Source organism: Archocentrus centrarchus, chromosome 20 (assembly GCF_007364275.1).
Source record: "Archocentrus centrarchus isolate MPI-CPG fArcCen1 chromosome 20, fArcCen1, whole genome shotgun sequence".
In the NCBI taxonomy this organism is placed as follows: Eukaryota; Metazoa; Chordata; class Actinopteri; order Cichliformes; family Cichlidae; genus Archocentrus; species Archocentrus centrarchus.
Genome location: NC_044365.1, coordinates 17,075,904 through 17,101,036, shown reverse-complemented (window position 1 = coordinate 17,101,036; position 25,133 = coordinate 17,075,904). Strand labels below are relative to the sequence as shown.

At 42.4% G+C, this 25,133-nt stretch overlaps 1 protein-coding gene across 2 annotated transcripts in view; it reads left to right on the top strand.

Annotated features, from left to right (window-relative positions):
- LOC115799204 (cadherin-6) overlaps nucleotides 1-25,133 on the top strand; it is a 74,352-nt gene that overhangs the window by 25,067 nt on the left and 24,152 nt on the right. For both annotated transcript variants that reach the window (XM_030756226.1, XM_030756225.1), the window contains exons 2-5: nucleotides 31-418; nucleotides 14,296-14,590; nucleotides 16,516-16,635; nucleotides 22,978-23,145. In XM_030756226.1, the coding sequence (XP_030612086.1) occupies nucleotides 185-418; nucleotides 14,296-14,590; nucleotides 16,516-16,635; nucleotides 22,978-23,145 (817 nt within the window). In that variant the 5' untranslated portion in view covers nucleotides 31-184. The remainder of the gene's footprint in view (nucleotides 1-30; nucleotides 419-14,295; nucleotides 14,591-16,515; nucleotides 16,636-22,977; nucleotides 23,146-25,133) is intronic.

The window sequence follows — 25,133 nt, the reverse complement described above, 5'->3', positions numbered from 1 at the left end:
CACTCTGCTTTGTCTGTGTAAATGTTGTAGGTGCTGGTTGCCGCCCTATGTGAGCCTGAGGAGCCTTTCCTGCGTTGGTAGATTACAGCATGAGAACTGATCCGATACTCTGACCAAAAGAAAAAAGCCACTGGACACAGACCACTGAGGAGGGGAGAAGACAGAAGGTTGTGGTGGTGTGGCCATGGATAGAAGGAAGGTTTGCATATTTATGGTGCTATGGGCCATGGCCCACCTCAGCTCTCCAGGTCATGGGCTCAGGGCCTTGAGAAGGACTACAGGGGGGCGGAGGGGGGCGGGACTGACAGGACAGGATGCCAACGGAGTGCCGCTGAGACGCTCTAAACGAGGTTGGATGTGGAACCAGTTCTTTTTGTTGGAGGAGTACACCGGGACAGATCTGCAGTACGTCGGAAAGGTAGTACAAGACTCGACTTCCTTTTCTCCTTCTTTATCAGACACAGCAGAGCGTCCGCACTACGGGCAGATGCAGACTGCAGCTGCTCTCTTATCCCGAAACCTGCTGCTGATGAAACACAGCAGCTTCATGTCATGACTAAAGATGAGCCCACATCCGACCATGCACTCACGCACAAGTATTACACACAGGCTAAACAAAACAACATGTGATAATAAAAAAAGCAATGATTAGGTTTTTTTTTTTCTTTTTTTTCCCAGCTTTGTCTGGGAAGCAGCTTTAAGTGCATGCACAGACACCTGAGTATGCCCTGCAGATGAGTTTTCAGAGCTTTTTCAGTGAGTGCATATAAATCAGATACATCAATGGAAATAAAACAAAATGGCCACAATATAATATGCTAATTAAGGCAGGAAATTGAACCTGAAAACTCTTTTGTGCCCACTGAAATGTATCCATTGCATACTGAAAGCATATCAGGCATAAAAACCACTAAGTGACAAAAGTAGGTGCTAAATGCCTGCTCAGATTTACTGTCTCGACTTGCTAATTCAAATTCAGATTGTGCTGGTGTTCAACTATTAAAGTAAGTTCCTGCAGAGTTGCTGTTGGTATTTAACATTTATGAAGTTAGGACGCTTTAAGGAGGAATCTGAAGAAAAGATTTAGAAAAACACCAGAGTGCGCTCCTCTTGGGGTGCTTTGACTTAGATGCCAGAGGTCAGACTAGTGTCAGTTGTAGCTGATTTGCTCACATTTGAAAGATTTAACGTGCGTAATGAATAACAAGGTGCAAAATAAAGCAGGTTTATAGTGAAACCTGTATAAAACTGTCAGAAGTTTGACGTTATATAGTATAATTACTGATATCAACAACAAGCCAGGCAAGTTTTCTTGGTTTTGTGCACATACTGCTCTCAGTTTGGGCTCAGGTGTCTTTTGGTGCAGCATAAACTTGACCCATGTCCTCAAAAATCCATCCATCAGTTTGTTCACAGGGGGATGAAAGGACATAGATGGTAAGAGCAGCCATAACAGCATTATAGTTGAAAAGGACAAGAAAATAGCAGCACATACAGAAACTCAAACATCATCACAAAAACTGCCTGGAGTGTAAAATTGATAAGTGGTCACCAGCGCCAACAGTAATGACTGCTTTAGTATTGAAGACTTTTGAAGCAAAGTAGTGTCTGCTGATTGGGTGAATATATCTTTATATCTTGAGTTCATTTAGGACAGAAAGGTTAAAAAAAATAAATAAAAGCATTGATAAATGTTCTCCTAAACTTGAAATGCTTTCAATGCACAGCATGGTTTACTTCTTAAGCATTTCCAGGCAACGACTTTAAGAGCAATTAAGAGCAAGCTTTTTGTTGTTACACCTGATCTTCCTGCATCTTTTTTTAGGCATGAGCAACAGCTATTAGCCTGCTGTTATCTATGACACTTTTTATATATGCTGCTCAAAAAAAATTAAAGGAACACTCTGAAAACACTTCAGATCTCAGTGGGGAAAACAATCTTGCTGGATATCTATACTGATATGGACTGGGTGATGTGGTAGGAACGAAAGGATGCTAAATCTTTTTGATGGAAATGAAAATTGTCAACTTGCAGAGGGCTCAATTTGAAGACACCTCGAAAATCAAAGTGAAAAAGTCTGAGATGCAACTTGGCACAGAGGGGTTCTGTTGGATTTAGGTCAGGCAAGATTGGAGGCCGTCAATGGTATCAGTTCCTTCTTCCTCCACGAGCTGCCTGCATACTCTCGCCACATGAGACCGGGCATTGTTGTGCACCAGGAGGAACCCAGCTCCCACTGTACCAGCGTGGTCTCTCACAGTGGGTCCAAGGAGTTCATCCTGATACCTGATGGCAGTCAGGATGCCATTGCCTAACCTGCAGATGTCTGTGTCTCCCTCCATGGATATGCCTCCCCAGACCATCACTGACCCATCACTAAAGCGGTCATGTTGAAGACTATTACAGGCAACATAAGATTCTCCACAGCTTCTCCAGACCCTGTCATGTCTGTCACCTATGTTTAGCATGAACCTGCTCTCACCTGTGAAAAGCACAGGGCTCCAGTGTTTGACATTCCAATTCTGGTATTCAATGGCAAATGCCAACTGGGCTCCATGGTGCTGGGTAGTGACCACAGAGCCCACTAAAGGGTACTGGGCCCTCAGACCCCCCTCGTGAAGTCTGTTTCTGATTATTTGGTCAGAGACATTCACACCAGTGGCTGCTGGAGGTCATTTTGTAGCTCCTGCAGTGCTTATCCCGTTCCTCCTGCACAAAGAAACAGATAGCGGTCCTGCTGATGGGTTAAAGACCTTCTATGGCCCTGTGCAGCTTTTTTAAAGTAACTGCTTGTCTCATGGAATCTCCTCCATGCTCTGAGACTGTGCTGGGAGACAGAGCAATCCTTCTCACAATGGCACATATTGATGTGCCATGATGTAGCCTCTGTAGGGTCCAGGTATGGCCTCATGCTACCAACAGTGACACTGACCGTAGCCAAATGCAGAACTAGTGAAAAACAGTCAGAAATATCAGAAAAATGTGACTGTCTTCCACCTGTAAAGCCATTAATGTTTTCAGGGTTGTTGCCCCTCTAGTGCACCTGTTGGTAATTTCATTAACACCAAAGCAGCTGAAACTTATTAACAACCCCCTCTGATACTTACCTGACCACATCAATATCCCAGAAGTTTAACTGACTTGATGCCGAACTCTGATTAAAAAGCGTCCCTTTAATTTTTTTTTTTTTGAGCCGTGTGTATAAAAATGTTAGTTGAAGCAGAAGCCATGGGTTTAATGACATCGATGTATTGTGTGACCTGAATGTTTAAAGCAGATGTCTTTGTGAGTTGACTTAAAAACACAAAGAAAGGGCTTAAAAAGCCACATTTGAATCTTTTACCCATCTCCAGGCTCCCCATGACTTTGACAAACAACTGGATGAGTATGAACAACTGCCAAGGCTAGTGGCCCACCAGTGTCCTTGATCTGCAGCTGGACTTTGGTCAAAATTAAACATATTTAGTTTTTCATTTTTACCATTTTCAGAGTAGACTATTTTTAATTAGATTCAATTGCACAAACACAGGTCGGACTGCTGTATTAAGTAGGCCTACATATGGTAGTAAATATGTTTTTGACAGTTTTTATTATTTTGCCTCTTTAGTTTATTCCACGCAATAAAAACATGATATTAATGTCATGAATGAATGAATACCTTTATTAGTCCCACAATGGGGAAATTACATTAAAATGTAAAAGCTAAAATGCCAGATAAGTAGCAGAGTAGGAGTGTGGTAGTAACATGCTGTAAAAGATTTAAATTTGCATCTATTAGTACAGTAATGTCAATAGAGACTGATCTGTACTTACGCGGTTGTGTCACCTTCATTGTAAGATTTAAGTATGTTTTGCAGATCTTTGCATATTTTGGAGGGCAACAGTTGTTAAAAAAAAAAAATTGGTTTTATTTAATCAGCTGATGGACCAATGAGCTCACACCATTGTAAGGCATCACCCATCTGTCCCTCCGCAGTTGACAACAATTACTACTGTTCCTATATTAAGGGTCAGAAGTGGGGAAAAAATGCACACAGTGATGACCTATGAGGTCTTCACCCATATTGTGCAAGGTCACCTGCATAACAATAATAACCTATGAGCCAAATGATGCCACTGAGTTTTTTTTTTTTTAATTTTTGTCCTTTCTTGTCATTCAGCGAACAAAGAAAACCCCACTTACTAAACACTCTGATCATTTTAAATGACACACATAAAAAATATGTTACTGTTTTTGCAAAAAAAACTTTTTTTTGCCCTTCTCCAAAATATAGAAAAATATTTACTCTCTGAAATCATCATCGGTGACGACTCTAACCCGAACTCTGTGTTTTTGGAGAAAAGAAGAAAAGACTTTTAAAGGAAATGTTTGGATTCCTCTGAGAAACCAAAATAATCTCTAAAAGGTTATTTTACTAGCTCTTCCATGATGGTGTTTGCTGTAAGTAAAATGATGGGATTGGGGCATTCCCCGCACGTTGCCAGTCATCATTTGTTGGACAGACATTGAACAGATGGAAAATCTAAACATATACAACAGTGCAAAGGAAGAAAAACCAATGACGCATGCAGTGCTCTCATTCTCTTCCATGTTCATTGTCTTGATGCTTATTAGCTGTTTACCTTTCTAGAACTTCTTTCAGTTCGCATGAAGACACCATTCACGCAACACAACATGAGCTTTCAGTACTGCTAATTTTGTTCATCTAAAAATGCCTTGTTATTTGCTGTCTTGTCAATATATATTTATGAAGATGGAGATCTGTTATTTATATCTATCTTCCACATCTATCGGTCCAAATTAATTAATTCATTTACATGTTATAGTCACACACAAAAAAAGATTTTGATGATTTTATGATACAGCAATTTGGGAAATTGATTTCCTATAATAGCATTGATAGGCAGAAACTAACTGCCTGTCGTGCCTGTTCTCAGTAGTGTACTAACATTTCTATATAATTGTCCTCTGCAAACTACTCTCAGTGGAAATGATCACTTCTTAATGACATCTTTCACAGCAAATAAAGTCCTGTATATGAATGTATCATTCTGTCCCTGCGAATACGAGAATCAACCCGTCATCTATTAGTCAACATGACGTGATACTCCGATTGGGTAATGCTCACATATCGGACTTCTATCCATCTATCCCCAGGCTTTGTTTCCTGTCGGCTGTCCAATATATTTTGTGCTTACTGTCAGCGCTGTGGCTGCTTGCACAATGTCCATTCCACTCACATCAAACCATCCTAAAGCGGCTGTCTTGCCCTACAGTGAAATATGACTTCCTCCGAAGGTATTATTTGTTCAACAAAATGAAAACACAGTGTCGACCCAGATAACATTGGGAGGGGGTGCACGAGAAGATGGGCCAAATAATGCTTGCTTTACATGCAGCAAAGCGGAAGTCAAGATATCAGTCCCCTCTTCCAACCTACTGTAATTGAGGAGATGGTGAAGCGTTGTGGCAAGGTCAGGATGACTGAGGAGGAAGAAAGGCTGTTTTGTGCGAGGGGTTGAATGGGGCTAGTGCTTTGCATTCCTATCGTGCGTCCACGGAGGATAGAGTCATCCAAACAAATGAGATCCTGCAACATACGTCCTCCCCGAGTGAGGGTTGACTTTCAGTCCCGGCCTAAAAGGATTACAACATTTGCGGGCGAGCAAATACGAGAAAGAACAAAAAAAAAAAAAAAAGAAGTTGAAAAGAAGACAGAAACCCCCCAGAATGAGTGAAGATCAAAAGTAAATACAGAGCTTGATCAAACCACTTTGTCTTTGGAGAGTGGTGATTGATGTCCCACTTGTCCTTTTAGCTTGTAAAGGGACTAATAGCATAAGAAGAATGGATTATCTGAGTGAGGTATACACTTAGAGAGTAGGAGGCCACGACCTAAGAGCCCATATTCCGAAGACACCATTAAAGCATCAACCTTCGAGCGGCGCACTTAATCATGACTCTGAGCACTTGTTGTTTCCCCTCCTAAGTACATGCAGCTGGGTGCTTTTTTCATTGTCAGCTCACTAGCCAGTTGTCACATAGGATTGCAGTATGTAGATCTTATCTGATTGCAATTACTGTTTGGTAATTGCCAGATAAAGTACAAGTGATGAATGAAGCCCTAAAGGGAATGAATAGCTTTTGAGTTGAACACATGGCTCAACATAGAGCACAACCATCTGCATCTGTATCCTCAGGTGGAGGATGTTTTTTTTTTTTCCCCTTTTTGCCATGTAGAGGCTCAGAATGGGTTAAAAAAAAAAAAAAAAAACTACAAGAAACACAAAAGAGAAGGCTTTTGTCGCTCCGAATGACATCGTGGCAGCTGGAGAACACAGCATGGAACAAAACTGCTTTTGTTTGTGATGGGAAAAAAACAACTGGAAATAACACAATGACAGGTTATTATAAACAAGGGAGCAGCGCTTGACACACAGTAAAAGATAGAATGATGAAACTGCACTTGAATTACAACAACCCGTCTGCAGTTATTTGGTAAACTCAATCTCCCTTGGCTTAGTTTTTTAAATTTATTTATTTTTGCTCTTTACAACAGCTTTATCGAGTTGCGAAGTGCTAACAAATGAAATTGCAATCTTTCCTGAGCAAGCATAACAAAAGCAGTTGGAAGAGGAAGAAATTAAGAGGAGCGATCGAGATGTGATGGAAAAGACTCTGGCAGTGTCTTGTTGGGGAGCTGGTTGGCTGCTAGTCTTGCTGTGTTGGCCAATGATTTTCTTTTTCCTGCAGAAAGGGAAGCTTACACTGCCTCTCATTAGCAGGCGAGCTGCATACAGGCCTCAGAGGGCCCGGGCTGTCACTGGGGGAAGAGAATGTTTGTTTATTTCATTATTTCTTACTTTACCAAAGGGCACATATCCACTGAAAATGGTTAATGGCCTGTGGTTGAGGAGTGTTTGTGCTGCACTATCATATCTCATAAAGTATTTACAGCTCCTGATAGGCCCCAGTGGTTCTGGGCCTGGTGGGTAGAGTCTTCAACGCAGTGAACAAACACCCCAGCATGCATGCAAACACACACACGCACCTGCAAATACTAGCCTCCAGTAATGGGCTAGAACTCACAGAAAAGACAAAAAAGGCTGATGAATACAGACATAATATGCTCCACAGCCCTGTGTGACTCAGCGGTTGAGGCAACCTGGGGAAAGGACTCGAGAGTCTTATGGCAGTGGAAAGGTGCAGGGATTCGTGTGTTTTGTTTGTGGAGGAGTGGGGGTTGGTCTCATGCTCCCCCATCACCAGCTGCTCACCTTGGCACAGAGGCAAGGAGTTTGCAATATGGCACAGACCTGGCTGTACTCGAGTCATGGCAGCCCATCCAGGTCTCCAGTGGCGACCTGGAGCATGCATTGGCAGTGTTTATTGATTGGGCGATAAGTTCCCCGTTGTGTTCTGGGAAGTGTGGGCGCGAGGGGGGGGCGACTTCAGTTACGCTCCTCTTTTGTGCGGCAGCAGCGGTGGAAGCGGGTGTGATGAGGTCTTGTGGCGACGAGACCCAGCAAACATCTGTCTGACAACATTGCAGGGGTGAAGTGATGTCTGAGAGAGATACGCCAACATGTCTAGGGCACCTGCAATTATCTCCACGCTATCACCTGCCTACCAGTGTTTAAAAACACCCACTGGTTTTGTCAGATTAATTAATCTTCTATCATCAACATCACAAGTATTTATTTGGCCCGGCATTATTCAGCTGAACAGAAGCAGGCCCACCTGCTCAAGAAATTTTGACACAAAAGAACCATAGCTGTCAACTTATTAAATCATTTAACTGAGCCAAATGATGGTTTAAATGAGGACTCAAAGCCTTTAGAAACTCATTTTTATGTCATTTAATTTTTTATTTATTTTGCCTACACTCTAAAAGAAATCTTAACATTGCAGAATAGTTTGATGCCAAAATGGAGCTTTTTTTCCCTCAAAATAAACCAAAAATCTTTCAGTTTAGAAATATATAGTACAGAGTATTACAACTTGTCCCCCGTGGAAAGAATTTAAACAATGCTGTTTGCTTTAATAGTAGAACTGCCAACTTATTAAAGGCTCCTATGAGGCTGAGAGAGTGGCATCTGCAATCAAAAAAATATCATCTATTGAAGCAGTCCATTTTCCATTTTCATCTTTTTTTTTTTTTTTTTTTAAAACACATGACAAAAGGACCATTTAACATTTAATGTATTGGGTTTGTTTTGAAATTTGCTGACTGAGGCTACCACAGACAACATAATAAATAAGACCCTACAGCATTAGAAAGAAAACCCCAGCAGTCAGATGAGCTTCTATGGGCAAGAGCTTGAAGACGGTGGGGAGGAAGAATTCCCTTTTAATAGGAAGAGACCTCTAGAAGAACCAGGCTCAGGTGCAGACGGCATAAATCACAAGCTACCGGAGAGACAAAGGGTAATGAGATGCATAGAAATGAATGCATCATGGGAAGTCCCCCAGCAGCATGAGCCTATAGCATCATGACTGAGAGATGGTTCGGGGTCACCTGATCCAACCATCACTGTAAGCTTTATGAAAAAGAAAAGCTTGAAGCCTAATCTTAAAAAGCCTGCAGTCTGAGAGTGAAGTGCTGTATTTGTGATAATATGAAACAATGAGCTCTTTAAGATATGATGGGCGCTGATCTTTGGAACTTGGTAAGGATTTTAAATTTTGGGTATAACTAGGAAACAATGAACAGACGCTAATATAGGAGCAATGCAATCTCTTTTTTTTCAGTCTCTGTCTTTGCTTTCTTCGCCTCTCTTTTTCCTGTTTTCTTCTTTTTACTTAACTGGTGAGAATTTCCTACTCAAATTCTTCCACCATTTCACCCACCTGGGGAAGGTTACCAGTAGCTACCGCTTTGTTTTGGTTGCACTGTTGAGCCTTCATCTTCAGGGAGATTTTATACCTGAAGGCGGAGAGAACTGGTTGGTGAAAGCAGGGTTTGCAGGCAGCCAGTCTAAATACAGATGGTGTCAATATTCATTCACTTTAATTTTATAAGCAGGTTGCATTAGGCTTTCTGCTCAGACATGGTTTAATTAAAGAGAAAAACAACACTTGTTAGTAATATTATACAGTGTAGAAATATCTAAATTTCAAGCTTCTGTGTTACTGAGAGTAAAAAAACACTACATGCTGTTTGTGACTGTTTAGTAGCTGCAGCGGTACAGAAAAGTTAATGCAAACTGTTGACAACTGCCTGTAATTAAAATACAACTTGCTGGAAATTATGCACAAAACAAAATATGTCATATGTGAGGAATGTAAGCTAAGTGACATTTCACCTTCAAGTCTCAGCAGCTCTCACTGCATATCTCAAGTTTACACATCAACAGACATTTGATAGGCTATTTTTGTACACAGTCTGAGGCTACCATCTGGCTACATAGGAGGCAGCCAGTTCTCGACAGGCCAGGACACAAGGCCTTAAAGGCTAACTGGCTAATTGCCCTAAGCAGCCTGTTTCCAGTGCCATCTTTCTGGCCTAACTCAAGTGAAGCACAAATGGCGACCAGATCGAGTCAGAGCTAACATTTGCTGCACTTGAAGCTGATTAATTTCACAAACAAAGACGGCTTGCTTATAAGTTCTCGCGCACAGATGTCTGATGAGTGCCACTTCACCTCTCAGCCCACTTCAAACTGCAAGATGAAGCATGTAGGAACAGAAATTTGTTCTTTTTTTATTATTGGGAAAAATTACAAGCTATTACAAATATTATGGTATCACTTAACAAAGTGGGCTAATTGAGTGAAGGGTTTTTGAAATATGTATCAGTAAAGGCTTTATAGTTTGCTTCACAGCTGATTCATAAGGAAATCTTCCTCACATTTTTCTCTGCGATTGAGTCCTCGATCTCCTAGTTTGTTAAAAAGTGAGAACATTTCAACTTGATTATAATGAAAATCAACTCCATCCATCCATTCGCCTATCCATCCATCCATCTTCTTCTACTTATCCAATTCGGGGTCCAGGGGTATGACTGTGATTGTCTCTGTGTTCGCAAATCAAGTCCTTTCAAATATTCTCTGAAATCAGGTGTAATTTTTTTTCTTGATGAGTGTAACAACTCTCCACATTCTTTCATTATTGCTTCGTCTCAAGACACAAAGTAATGACATTTCAGTCTTGTTTGCAAAGTTTAATAACTGCACAATTTTTGTTAATTAATATTCCTGTTAAGTAATTGAGATTACAAAATTAAAGGTACAAGACTTACCAGAATAATCATAACTGTTAGTTTCAGCTGTTAGTTTTTACATTTGTGCTGATTTGCTTGTTTTCAGTTCATATCTGCGTGATGAATAAGCTGCTTAATTTGCTGGTTAGCTTAACATAAAGCTAATATTTCTGAAAGTAACAATGTGTGCTTATCAGCACATCTACAACTCACTAGCCTTTTGTATTTCATTTATTTAAATGAACAATAACTTCATGCTGTGCTAAGCTAATCAGTTGCTAGCTTTAGGCTGTTTCATAAATTGCATACTTCTATGCTTGCATTTGCTAATTTAAGTGCGCAAGTACCATGATAGTGCACTCATAATGGTCTAAAAAGTAAATTGTGGCACCCTAAAAGGCTAAAGGAGGGACCGTCAGACAGTTTTTAGCTAGCAGGAGTCTGGGTTATTTTAGCTGACAAAAACTAAAGTAAAAGTTAAACCATTTTGTGAACTGGAATAAAATTAAAACTAGAATAGAAACAATAAATAAATCACTACAAATAAACTTTGTTGTAAATTACCAAAAATAAATAAAAAAATACAGCACAGCTGTCTGTAGTATTTATTTATTTTGTCAGTTTGCTCAAATTTGTCATCACAACCAACCTGAAGAACCTGTAGTTTGTTTACTGACGCTGCGCTGTTTACTCGACAGATATTTATATTGCTGAATTTCATAATTGTACAGCTCTGATTTAAAAAAAAAACTACAGTCAAGTCAGTGTTATTTGTAATTGCATCAAAGTTAATGTTTAAAGTGCTTCACAGTTATGAAAAAGTTCAACTCAAACTAAAGCTAAACATTTTTACAGACTTAAACAAAATTGAAACAATTGAAACTCACAGTAAACTCATTAAATATAATAATAATTAAAAAAAACCCAGAATAACTCTGGTGGGAGGAATATAGATGTCAGTCAGTTGTGAGTGCTAGCTTCCTAGCTAAAAATAGGTAAATTGTTACCAGGTGCATAGACAGCACAAAACATGGATGTGGCCAGCTTGGAAAAAGTGTGAAATAAACTGGAAACGGGGACTTTCAAAGTAAAAGCTGTGCCTTACTGCTGCAACCAACACATTTGAAAAGGTGTAACCTTTTATTTGAAGGCAAAATGTTTGCAAACAGGTCAGCATCTTCCATGCAATCTACAGGCAACCTGCTAGGAACCAAAGCAATCACAAGGGGATTTTCAGTGCAGCTTGGTCTGTTGAAATTAAAAGGCACTGTTTGCAGAAGGACTTCACCCATGATTTCATGCCAGCTGATAGTTAAAGGATGGCAACCCTGGCACGCAGTGCAAATGCTGAGAGAAATGAGAGACAGTGTTATGTGAGCATGATATTAAACTTGTAACTCTTATAATGGAAGGAAATATACACGTTTCCCTAAATGTCAAACTCTTCCTTTAAGAAAGTAAGGGCTCTGTTGTGGACTTGATAACATGGAGACTTTCTTCTGTTCTTTAAAAGACCAAGAGTCCGAGTGTTAATGGATATAGCATCATGCTCTCTGCCTTTTTTACGATTTGGTGCCATAGGAGGGCAGAGGAGAAAAGGCGAGCTATTGATGTGCCAGGACTTCTTGGTGACCAAACTGAATGCACATGTGGCTTTCTTTTCTCCCCCTGTGACAGTTTAATTGTATTTTCAATATAAATTGATCAAAGGGCCATTGTGAATGCACGTTGGGCTGCCACATTGATTTCCGGGAGAGTCTCTTTTTTTTTTTTTTTTTCTTTTTTACCCCCCCCCCCCCCCCCCCCCCCCCCCCCCCCCCCCCCCCCCCCCCCCCCCCCCCCCCCCCCTCTTAATTTGAGTGGAAGGGCAGCAGTAAATTTTCCTCACCAGCAAGGTGGGCAACTGGGAGGGACGGGGTCGCTGCGGCAAGAGCTGGAGTTCGATACTCCGAGTTTTCTTGTAATAGCCTTCAGTGCAGCAAGGAGGAACTCTTCAAAACCACAAGAGCTCTCTGTTTCCATAGAAATGACAGTCGACACAGCATATGTCACACTGTCTATCTCACATCTCAGCCGAAAGAGAGGACTCAACAGTTATTAACTGAATTGTCGTGCCGGCAGAGATAGGCAGCTTGATAGACAATCATGGAGAAGGACATTGCAGCTATAACAGCGGGGGAAAGATAATAATGTTGAAGTGGATTGTTTTCAGCCAACTGAGTCTCTGTTTGGGAGCACGTACTGTAAAGCAGAACAGAAAACAAATACAATTCTGCAGAATATTCTCCTGGCTTGGTTAGGCAGAGAAAAAACCCCCCAAAAAAACAAAACAGGAAAGTTGTTTTGACCAGAATTCAAAGTGGATGAATGAAACAGTGCACCACTCGAGATCCTAATCCGAGGATAGTCAAAATTTTGCAACACACTTGACTGGCTTGGTTAGACAGACAGAGAAAGGAATGAGAACAGTCTTTTTTTTTTTTTTTTTTTTACACCAGCATTCAAGCAGTCGAACAAAACAGTGTTAAAGATGCTAATCCACAAAGCTGTTCGTCTCACATGTGCCAGCTTTGCTCTGATAAAACTGCATGAATTAGTAAAGCTTCCGAGCACCTGCGATGAAAAGCTTTTTAATATATGATGAGAAGGGAGAGTTTGCAATGTGGTCCCACGTGACCCAGCTGCGACGCACAATATCCCCCCCTCAGTCTGTCCACCGGCTGAGCCAAAAACCTTTATAGACACAACAGAAACTCCCGACTCAAAAGAGGAAGAGGAAAAAAAAAAAAAGCATTCAAGCTGGGAAAATCAAACGTGCCGGCTCACTTGAGTTAATGAGGTGTCAATAACGGACCTCGGAATTACATCCCGGCATCCACTTATGCGGGTAAACATTCAGATGGCGTTTGCCTCAGTTTATACTTGACATGTTTGCCCATGTCTGCAAACATGTGCCCTCCTTTTGCCCTCTACCTCCTCCCCACCACCCCACCCTGCAATTATTACCGTGTCCTTGGTTATTAAAAAAGGGGGAAAGGGAAGTAGGAAGAGAAGCAGTGGGAGGGGAGAAAAGACTGGACAAGCTTTTGATGAGTTCTCAGAGATAAATATGTTGTGTGTGTGTGTGTGTGTGTGTGTGTGTGTGTGTATTTGGTGGTGGTTGGGTTGGGGGGGATTTGGTTGTGGAATTAAAATGTCAGAGCATGCTAAGCTGCTGTTCATGCAGAAAAAAATTAAACAGGAGATAGGGAGGAACGGAGCAAATAATAATAACGAGGAGCTCCACAGACGAGTGGGCTCTCGTGGTCTTCTGGCATGTTGGTCCCGCCGCCGATCCATCAGGGACTGGCAGGCGGCGGCGGGGTGCTCGCTCATGCTGGTAGCTCCACAGACGTGCCCCCTCCCGCCACCCCGCTTTTCGGCGAAAAGTAAAAAATGTAACAGTAGCAGTAAATGCGACATTTTACACGCTCTGGCTGTTTGCTTTCTTCTTGGCAGGACGCGAGCTTCACAGAGGCGAGGTGAATGTGTACCGTCACAACACGATGACAGTTTACTAAAGATGATATGAATCTGTTAAATAACACCAAACACACTTATCAAAAGCTGTCAGCGTTTATTTGCCAGGGCCCAGATTGGTCAGATCACCGATGTGCGCGCTAGTCGATCAGAAATGCTGTGATTCTGCTTTGAAATTTGATTTTGCTGACATGTTTGCTGCAAAGCGTTCATTGCTGGGATGTGTTTTTGCAGCCGTCACTCAAACTGTGCAGCTCGGACTGCAGCAGATGAAGATTTTGTTCATTTCGCCGTTTCTGCTCAGGCTAACAAGCAGATTTTCTTTGTAATCTGGAAAAGGGTAGCTGACACTCGTAAGAGCAAATTAAGCAAATGTGAAAGCTTTCATAAAGCCGAGTTTGAATCTCTGTTGTGCTATAACAATTAGCAGTAGGAAGCAGCAAAATGGAAATTCATTAAAGTGAAAATGCCACAAACTGTTGCTTGAAATGGATGTTTTGTGGTGTAGCAGAGGATCCAAATAATCATATTTTTCTCTTTTTTTTTTCCCCAACCACCCTTCTTTCCACACAGCTTCACTCGGATGGTGACAGGGGAGATGGCAGCGTGAAGTATGTCCTGACAGGGGAAGGAGCCGGGACCCTCTTCAAGATAGATGAAAAGTCAGGAGACATCCATGCCACCAAGAGGCTGGACAGGGAGGAGAAGGCCTACTACATCCTCCATGCCAAAGCTGTCAACCGCTTCACCAATGAGGCGCTTGAAGGCGAGTCCGAGTTCATCATCAAGATCCATGACATCAATGACAACGAGCCGCGCTTCACCAAGGACCCGTACACTGCCAGAGTCCCTGAAATGTCTGACATTGGTACGTTCCAGCCATAAATATTACACTCTTAAAAACTTAATTATTAATCAGGCATCAGACAATTAAATGTTTACACAAATAAAGGTTTGCGCCTGTGTGCTTAAGAGGAGCCGAATTAAAAGGATTATGATTCAAACAGGATAGAGATGTTGTAAAATGCCGGCCTTACTGGATCAATGGGACTTTATCAATCATAATAATGATGCCGACTCAACAAAGAAGGCCCGACTAATTAAATGAGAAAGACTAGGAGCTGTTTTATGACCGGAGAATAAACAAGGTAAAGCGTCTCTACAGCGCCGGTGCAGATAATCTTTTAAATACAGTATTGTATCTTATTAAAACGGCATTTAATTTAATTACCAGCATTGTCAGCTGTGTCATCGCAGTGAATAATTGTGGCTTCTGCACCGCCACTTCCTTAGACAGCACGCAGCACCGTTTGCTGCTTTCATGTAATAGTTTCTTCTTGCTATTCAAGCAACAAATGAAATAATTCGCGGTGCACTTTGGCTTCAGACTAAAAGCACACACCTGTCTCATGAATATAGATAAACAATATAAAAAGTAATCAATACGTGCACGCAGACACGGGGTGAGCTATCTGTTCTGCTGCTGCTGCTGCCGTGCTTCTGGGACTGAGGGACATTGGTCTTGCAGCCCAGACATGTGACAGAGTTGTCACTTGGTTCAGCAACCCCAAGAGAGAGAGGCCGGCATTTATCTAAGGGCAGCACGGGTGCCCATGGCAACAACCGAGGTGTGATGTCACCGCTTGGCAGAGCATGTGTTCACGAGCGACTGCCTTGAGACACTGCCCCTTTAAATGTGACACTTTGAGTTTTATTATAGTCTCACAGCTCTGACATCCTTCGCTCGGACGCTCAAGACTCTGACATGCTCCTCCCTTTGACAAGTGAATGATTGCAGTTGGGGGGTAATTTACTCCCCGTGCACAAGAGCTGTGATTATTCCTGAGTTGTTTGTCAGAAAATTCTTGTCTCAAAAGCATAAAGTTGGCAATGAGATGGCTGATGTGGATCAGTGATATTTTCTAAAAGCCGCAATGTCAGAAAAGCCTCTTTGAGTCTAATTCCCTAGTTAAAGGTATTAGCGATCAAGGTTCGGTGAACTTGCTCAAGAATCCTCCCGAACTGTCACTTACAGCAAATCAGACAGCCGTGGTCTTTCTCTGTCTGCCTTTTGGTCTGCCTGTCTTTTTTTTTTTTTCTTCTACAACATCCTTCATCCATACAAATCACATGGGTTTTAAAGGAGGGAAACTCTCGTCTCACCCCACACAGATCTCCGCTGACATCAAATTAGAGAAGTTTCATGAGGTCGTTATCCCATTGTATTGCACAATTCTATATTTATACCACTTTGCCATTAAATATTTCTACTCAATTAATTTTCTTCTGCATTTAATGAGGCAACACTTGGCCCCGCAAGGCGCCATTTGGGAGGTAGCACTTGGCTAACCGTTTCCCTTTGTTCTACTGAAATAGGGCCTCAGCCTTTCTGGAAGAGAAAATGGATCACAGTCGTTCGCCTGCTATCAGATATTTGGCTTCCCAGACACTCCAGATCTGTGGATACGCTAATAGGCTTCTTGGGGCTTGCAGAGAGCCAGTATAGGTGCTGCTGGCATGCTCCGAGAGATATACTTAGAAAAATACATTAGGAGTTATTGATTACCTGCAAAAATCAATCATGCATAAGGGTATAAGTGGCCGAGGAATAAAGATTGGTTTGGGTAACGCAAAGGGACAGAAATGATCCGTCACATTCTGCACGGGCATGATTAGAAGAGGATCCGACACCTCATCAGAAGGTGCATCAGCTTAACCAATTATCCAGCAGGCAATTTTCAGCAGTATTGAAGAGTTGATCTAAATCATTGTCATGAATCTTCCTACCCACAGGCACCTCTGTAATTCAGGTGACAGCCACAGACGCCGATGACGCCACGTACGGGAACAGCGCCAAGGTGGTGTACAGCATCCTGGAGGGCCAGCCGTACTTCTCCGTGGACCCAGAAACTGGTCAGTGTTCAGTAAAATGCAAAAAAAAAAAAAAAAAAAAAATGCCACCGATATATAGACATTATTACATCCAGTTCACAGCACACCAGTCAGATCATTACAAGTAATTAGACAAACTGAAATCTAAAAGAGGAGGGACATTCTGACAGGATGGCATTAATATTTAAACATATATTTCAATGACCAGCAGGGGGCGACTCCTGTGGCTTCTTAAAGATAAATATGTAACATTTTAGAGAAAAAAATGTTGTAATACCCACTGGAAAACTGCCCACTGCAGCTTCGCTCTGTGACAGCTTATGCTCACAGCTCACACGTCACCCTGCACTTGTGTTTTCAAGACGCTAACAATATGATGGCGGAGATGCTGCGCTTGAGGTTTATCAAATGCACAAAAACTAACTAGTAGGTGGCTCTGTCTGTTTTTAGACTTTCCTGTGCATCCAGACAGTTTTTTTTTCTTTTTTTAGATTTACTTTGGGCCTTTTTGCCTTTATTTTTTGACAGGATAGCAGAGTAGACAGGAAAGCAGGAAGTGGTCCGGGTCAGAGCCAGACTCACGCCCCTGCAGTAGCCCTTTGGCACACGGGTCGCCTGCTCAATCTAGCGAGCTCCACTGGCGCCCTAGCCAGTTATTTTTATCCCAGCTGATGCCAGATAGTTCATAAATCGACTAGCCACACCGCTGTGCTTATTCATTGCATATTGGTCTTTATTTAAGCACACACACTCTAACCACATCATACAATCACAGAGTGGCCAAATTGTACCAAACGCTCCTTCTCCACTGCAACGCGGACTCCCAGTGCTGAGTCATTTCAAGTTTTTAATTAGCTTTATGTCACATAACCTTTTCAAAATGTTACTGCCTTGTCACAGCTGACCCTGAGAGCTGACCATGGTGACCCTGAACCTATAGACTGATGGATCAGTGCTAGGTAGCTAGCTAATATTAGCTAATTAACTCTCACCTTTGCTTTGACAGGGAAGAATTTCTCGTCCTTCACCTCTGAAAATCCAGCCTTTTTATACTTTTACCTAAAAAATGAGATTCAACACTGTCACTGACTCACGAACAGCAGGGACGACTGCAAGGATTTTATTTAATATTTTATTATTTTTATTAGTCTTGTTTGCAGTGTTGAGATTTAGGGTGTTGATCCAGCTGCAACAGTAGGGAGGAACATTGATCTTGATGCCAATTTAATTCAGGTTTAGCATCAATTCACAACAACAGCAGTTGTCTCAAGGTTCTTTATACTGTAAGGGAAAGACCCTGGAGTATTCTGTCAAATGGAAAATGGTGCCAATGATTTTGCCTGACATCCATCGCCACAATATCATCATGAATTTATTTGACCTTGATATCTATGCAGTGAAAGTTTGATATGGATAGAGGTAGCTCTGTGGTGAGATGAGTCCAGTTTAGATATACGGTTTGCTTAAATATTGGTGAAACATATTTTTCTTTAGCATTTTTAGTGCAAATATTTATCACTATTGGCCCAAAAAGAAACAAAAAAACAAACAAAATAGGATGCTGGCTGTAAAAATGCCAGCACTGGGGGTTTAAGACATGCCCATCTTCAGACTGCCTATGAAAGACAAACTTAAACCCAGAGTAATGTCACCTTTTGGTTTGTGAAGCCAAGATTTTAGAATTTAGCTCATCGTTGTGACATGGTGTATTATCCTGCTGGAACAGCCATCAGAAGATGGGCACAGTGTGTTCATAAAGAGATGGAGATGATAGGCAACAATACTCTAGTGTTTAAATGATGGAACCATCCTGCTACAAGGCCGAATGTCACAGCGGAAATCGAGACTTATCAGTCCAGGGAACGTTTTCCAGTCTCCTATTGTGTCCAGTTTCGGTGAGTCTGCGTGAATTTTAGTATCAGTTTTCTGTTCTCAGCTGACAGGAGCAGCGCTCGTTGTGGTCTTCTGCTGCTGTGGCCCGTCTGCTTCAAGGTTCAGCGTGTTGCGCATTCAGTTTATTTCAGTTACTGTTGCCTTCCTGTCCGCTCGACACAATCTGGCCATAGTTCTCTGACCTCCAGCATTTGCACCCAGAGAACTACCGCTCGCTCACTGGATATTTTCTCTTTCAGACCATTGTCTCTAAACCCTGGAGATGGCTGTGTGGGAAAATCCCAGTAGATCTTGAATTAAAGTTTGGCTTTGATCCAAGCTTTCCTTGAGGAGAGAAGAGAGGAGAAAGTGTAACTGGAATAAAATAAAATCAACTTTAAAATTTAGATGAAATAAAACTTCTTCATAGTTAAAAGCAAAAGTGTAGCTGAATATCTCTTCTTTTTAAAAATAAAAATTTAGTAGATTTTGAAGGAGAAATCCGTCACACAAAAGGCAAATTTCTCCTCAGCGAGAGCAGCTTTAGCAGACCGGCGCTGCACAGCAGCCTTGAAGGATGCTGCTTTTTGACTGATGTGCACAGCGCCTCGCTCTTTCTTGAGCAGAAACGCTCTCATCCTGCTGCTTTAACAATGCTACAGCCACTGCACTCTCCACCTACGTGTGTAACCCACGGCTTAGCGTAACAAGTTCACACCTTTTGTTCTGGGGGTGGCCATTGTGGGAAACATAACAAATCGCTAACGAAACAGTAACAGAGGAGGCATGCCGAGGGAAAGCTGCTTTAGCCGGAAAGTGAATAAAAAACAATTTATCAGAGGATAACTCCTGTGATAAATGCAGTGAATTTCCCTTTAACCAAACCAAAACAGCCTTCCCTTCGCAGGCTGATGGGTGGGGAGGGATTTGTAGCAGAGAGAATGGCAAATAACCAACCTCTAAAATCTAGCCGCTTGCTACTTTTAATCATTAATGTGCGCTTTGGAACTCGTCCCGCTCGTGTCCCTTTTTTTTTTTTTTTTTTTTTTTTTTTTGTGCCTAAACAAAAGGAGAATGACAAAAAAAAAAGCCATTTGCAGATTAGCAGGAGGATTAACAGTAATATGGTTTATCCCACATGTGGTATGTAAGCTGACATCCCCTCTTACACAAAGACATGCCTGGACATCACATTATAAGCAGGATTTGTTTCTGCTCTCCTCCTCTTCGTGTGCATTGTAGTCATTAAGCAATGACAAAGGTAGACGAGAGACGCCGAGCGAGCGTGATGCTGTTTCTAAAGATGCTATACATTTGCCTCCTTCCCTGCAGCAGCATTGCCTAGCGATCGTTGATCCCTTGCCTTTGAGATAAATAGCACATTATTTGGGGGGGGGGGGGGGGGGGGGGGGGGTGGGGGGGGGGGGGGGGGGGGGGGGGGGGGGGGGGGTGGGGGGGGGGGGGGGGGGGGGGGGGGGGGGGTAGTAAAGTTATTGTATGGGAGGAACAAAAAGAGCAAGTTGGAGGGCCTTCTGAGCAGCGTAGGCCAGTCTGATCTGAGTGTGAGTGAGGCGCCACGTCAGCTGCTCCGACTTTCTTATTGTTTGATATGCAGTGAATCATCTGCTCAGTGCTGAAGTTTGTCAGAGCAGTTTATTTAGGGTGAAATTTATTTTTTCATCTTTATTCTCCCCTTCCACTATGTCTGTCTGTGTCTACCCCCCCCTCCGCCCGCCCCGCCTCTCCCTTCACCTGCTCCTCTTTTATGATGCTTCAAATTCAAACGTGTAATAGCAGACAGGATTTAAGACCGACTCTGATGGGAGATGGAGCGCACCTTTTGAATATGCTGCCAATTACGGCTTCACTCGCTCTCTGTCCTGACTCCAAACTAGAGATCTAAGGTGTCAGAGCGGAGAAGTAAGCAACTGCAGGGCACTTGAAAGGCTGAACATTAACAGAGTGTTAATTCAGGGGGAAAAAAAAAATAAAAAAAGAGCAGATAAATGACGGCGAATGCATTTGGAGGCAAAAGCTACACTTAGGAAATTAAAGGAATACGCTGTGGTTTTGGTATTTTGGCTCTTTGGTCCACTTACTGGTTAAATCATGAGAACACAGACACTAAAATGTGCTCCTGGGTGGCCGCTGAGCTCCATGCTGCAGAGCAGGAGCGCTGACCTTTGAGCAATAAAATGTTCTTAGTGGTTTAAGTATCTGACCTGTAGATGCATGAATCTAAGCAATGAAATATCATTAATTCAATACAGCCGATACAGGCAGTTATTTTTAGAAATGTTTTATGTGAGAACTGTATTTTTTTTTTTCTTAGATATATATTTATAGATTTACTCATTTCACCTGTGGAAGCATCATTTTTCTGTTGTGTAGCAGATTGATTTGATAAAGGACAGCAAATGCACTCCTTAGAAACGACACTGTTCATGCTATTACTGATTATAGTACATTTACTACATTTAAATCACACTGAGTTATTTAAAAGGCCAAAGGCACCCGGGACAAATGAGTTTTTAAGTCTGTTCATCCTGCTTTTTGGCATAATTTATCTGCAGCCAGGCTGGAGCAAATTAGACAACAGTTGGCTAGGATCAGCCAGGATTGACTGGGTCTTCTTCAAAGTCCTAATAGATGAGGAAGGTCAAAATGTCTGTTTTTTTGTTTTTTACCTCCAGCCTAAGTATTTGTCAGCCTCTGTAAGGGCTCAAAATAAGAAAAACTGGAGTTCCTCAAGTGGCCACTTGAGACGGGCTACAAAATGAGCCATTCTCCATAAACGTTAATATTAAAATGCCCGACTTTACAGTGTTAAAAGCATTTTTATAGCTTCGATTTGGCTTCTATGGGAAATTTACGCCTTCATAACAACTGTACAGGGGTGATTTATTTTATAAGTCACTGGTTGAAACTTCACTGAAGCATAAAGTTTGCATATTTAGAGTTGTGGGTGCTTTGGCTGCAGGTGGATGTTGTCTGCAAGGCATCCACTAATTCAAGTCATAGAACAAGAACTCTAGATGGTGTTTGGGGAGTTCTTCTTCTTCTTTTTCTTTCAGCTTGCTAATCTTTAGGGGTCTCTATAGCAAATCATCTGCCTCCATCTCACCCTATCCCTAGCATCCTCTTTCAATTTACCCCCAAGCATCCCTTTGCATTTCCTCCTTCACTACACATTTATCTGTCACTGCTGGCTCGGCAAAACCAACAATGTAGCTGCCAAAATGCTAACACTGAGGCGTCAAGACGTGGCCGTGTTCTGATTGGTTTGAAGAGCCTCAATTTTTGCCAGAAGTTACCACATCCGGATGAGATGATGGAGTTCCAACCGTGGCAAGCTTGGTTAATTAGGTGCTCCCATAGACTTTATGGGTAGGGTACACAGAGCTAAAATACTAAAGTTTCTTCTTGTCATATTATTTGGCAGGTAAATATGTTAAAATTCAAAAAGGCTCCGACTCCTCAATCAAGATGAGGCGGTCCAGTTCTAAGACTTGACCTGATGTAAAGTCTTAATAAAATGGAAATGGGTGAGATATAAAATAAATAAATAAATAATCTAATAGTAAACTTGTCACAAAGCCTGCTACAAAAATAGGTTTTTGTAAACATGATTATTTTTGCTGTAAAGTGCATTTTAACACATGGATATTGACTCACTTTTGGAGGCAGCCTCAAGTGGCCATTAAAGGAACTGCAGTTTGCAGCACATGAGCGCCTCAAAGATATTCTGTTTATACTAAAAATATTAATCACAAGAGAGGAGCTGCAGTTGTTGATTTTGGGATATTTTACCTTTGTCCAAATAAAGTTATTGATCAGTTTTATCTTGGTTGATTAACCAATATCTTTACTTATTGTTTCTTATTTTATTTTGGTGTTCGTATCACAGTCCATGCATGCTTTTCTCTTTACATTCATACTTATTTTCTTTTCTCACTGAGCCTGTGTGTGTGAGGATACACATTTTCACACAGAAAATTCCCGTCATCAAATAGGAGCAGGTTCAAACTGGTGTTCACTCTGATTTTATGTTCCCACTCAGTCAAAAGTTTGTCGTAAAAGCTGTAAAAGTGAGTAGTGACCGCGGTTGAAAGGTGAACGAGGTTACAGGGTCCTCTTGTGCCGCGCGCGCCTCAGAAAATGCTTTCAGTTATAGACAGTGAAGAGGAAAATGGGCAAATGAGCTGCTGATTATGCAGCGGCTCGTTTTTCTCTAAGCAAATAAACATAAGTGGGTAAACTTTTCAGAGTTTTGAGCATTTTTAAAACTCTGATTTTCATCCAGGTTTTTGTTTTGTTATTGTCTTCCTGATTTTTTATTTTTTTTTAATCAAAGCTGGACTGATTTTAATGTCATAAAATAACAGATAATCAGAGGAAAACAGAAAATAATGAGTTGGATGAAGCTACAGATTGCCTGCTCTGATCAAGTGCGTGCTATTCTCTTCATTTTTTTTTTCTTTCTCTCTTCAGGCCTGATCAAGACAGCCCTGCCTGGCATGGACAGGGAAGTCAAAGAAAACTATCAGGTTGTGATCCAGGCTAAAGACATGGCTGGACAGATGGGCGGGCTCTCGGGAACCACAACGGTCAGCATCACCCTCTCAGACGTGAACGACAACCCACCACGCTTCACCAAGAGTGAGTACAGCCCTTCTGGTGGACACACACACACACACACACACACACACACACACACACACACACACACACACAGACAGAGTGACCAATCCTCAGCTCATGAAAACCAAGTGTCAGTGTGAGCCGATGCCAGGCAGGCAGCCCCCATCTGGTGTCAGTTTCAAAATGAATTTGGATTATTGCAGGGAGCTCTGGGTTTTGTGCGACTAAGGCGGGCCTCTTAAAGGCAGCGAATAATTAAATATAGAGCCATATGACAGAGCGAAGGGTCCTGCAAAGTGCATCAGATCAGCCCTGTAATCCCTATTAAATGAAGAGAGTACATTCACTGGGTTTTTATCTCCCCTGCTCTTCCTCTCTCTTTGTCTATCTCCTGCTATTAAGTCTTTCTTCTGCTGCTTTTTTACTCCATAAAACCACTGTTCTCAATTTAGTGCTCAAACTGTCCTTGGTGCATTTTTCTCCTCTTTTTTGTTACACTCGTGCTCATCAATCATCACTTGCTCCTTTTTACTCCTTACCTACTCTCTTTGGCATACTCTCTGCCATTCTTCCTCTCACTCCCCCGCCTCTTTCTTTCCTCTCGTTGCATCTGGCAAATAAATGGCGAAGGCAGCCAGATCAGATTGACAGATTACCGGTGTCTTCGCACCCCCCACCACACACACACACACACACACTGTACGGTGGGCGATGCATGTTCACAGCCGCGAAACACAAGGCAAAGACGTGGCTGCAGAACACCCACCAGCTCTGGGGGTGGTGGCGGCGGCGGCGGTGGGGTGGCAGATGCTGTCATCTCAAACCCCTCCACCAATGAACAGTGAGAGGAGGGATGGACGGAGGGAGGGAGATGGATACGACAGGGATGTTGAAGGTGACGGGGGTGGGGTGGGGGGGGTGGGTGAGGCGGACAGCAGAAAGACAGCCTGTGATAGAGGCGGGAGGTGGGGGGTCAGGGGTAGATTGAAAGAGGCAGAAAGAGGAAGAGATATTGTAATGGGACACCCAGAGGAGGTAGAGTGTCAGGAAGCGATATCATTGTTGTCTGCCGGAGTGATGCCTCTTCTTTTCCACCCAATGCTAAATACCTGTTAGCCTAGGGAAACCTTCTAGTGGTGCAGCGTGTGTGTGTGTGTGTGTGTGTTTGGAGGCAAGTGTCAGCGTCACTGAGACCTGCCGACTCAGGCGTTGCCAAAACACTGTCAGCATGTTTTATTAGTGTGTCGCTGCTGTTTGTCTCCGCAGGCTGTGTGTATATCACCCTCGCTCCCCTCCCGCAGTCCAGCTATTTATTTAAGCATACGAGATGCAGCTGAGGCCGCCGCGGCCGACAGGCAGCCATCAATTTATCCCCCCTCAAACCGAGAAATCATCTCACAAAATAAGTTGGGGGGGGGGGGGAGAAGAAGAAGGAGCAATTAATTTATGTTGAGCAAATTGGCCCAGAATTTATGCTACATCCTAAACTTGAAGTGGTGAGTCGATACGGCTTGTAGCAACCTGTGTGAAAGGCCAAACGTCTGTTTTGGAGCTGAAATATGTTTCAGAGCGTATGAGATGTCTTTCCACAGCTAATCTACAAATGTAGCAGCACTAAATCCAACACTGCTTCTGACACGCTCTCCCTCCTCGGCCGGCTCTCACACTGCTGCTCTCTGATTGGCTCTGACTCACTTTCTCCCTGACCTGCTCTCTTGTATTCCTGCTCTCTGACTCACCCACTTACGCTCTCTCTTTTTTTGTTTTTTTTTTCCACTAACAAGGCCGTAAAAAAATGGTCACGTTATGACGGTCATCGGCCCTTCAGGGGTGGCGCTTGCTTCTTTTGTGTCCGGTGCAATGCGTGTGTGTGTGTGTGTGTGTGTGTGTGTGTGTTTAAATCGATCCTGAGGTGCGTTTTAGGGGTGTTGTAATTGCTTTTTGATTACACTTGAGGAGATCTTAGAAAAGAGGTTCTAATTTACCACTTGCATGAATTGTATCTT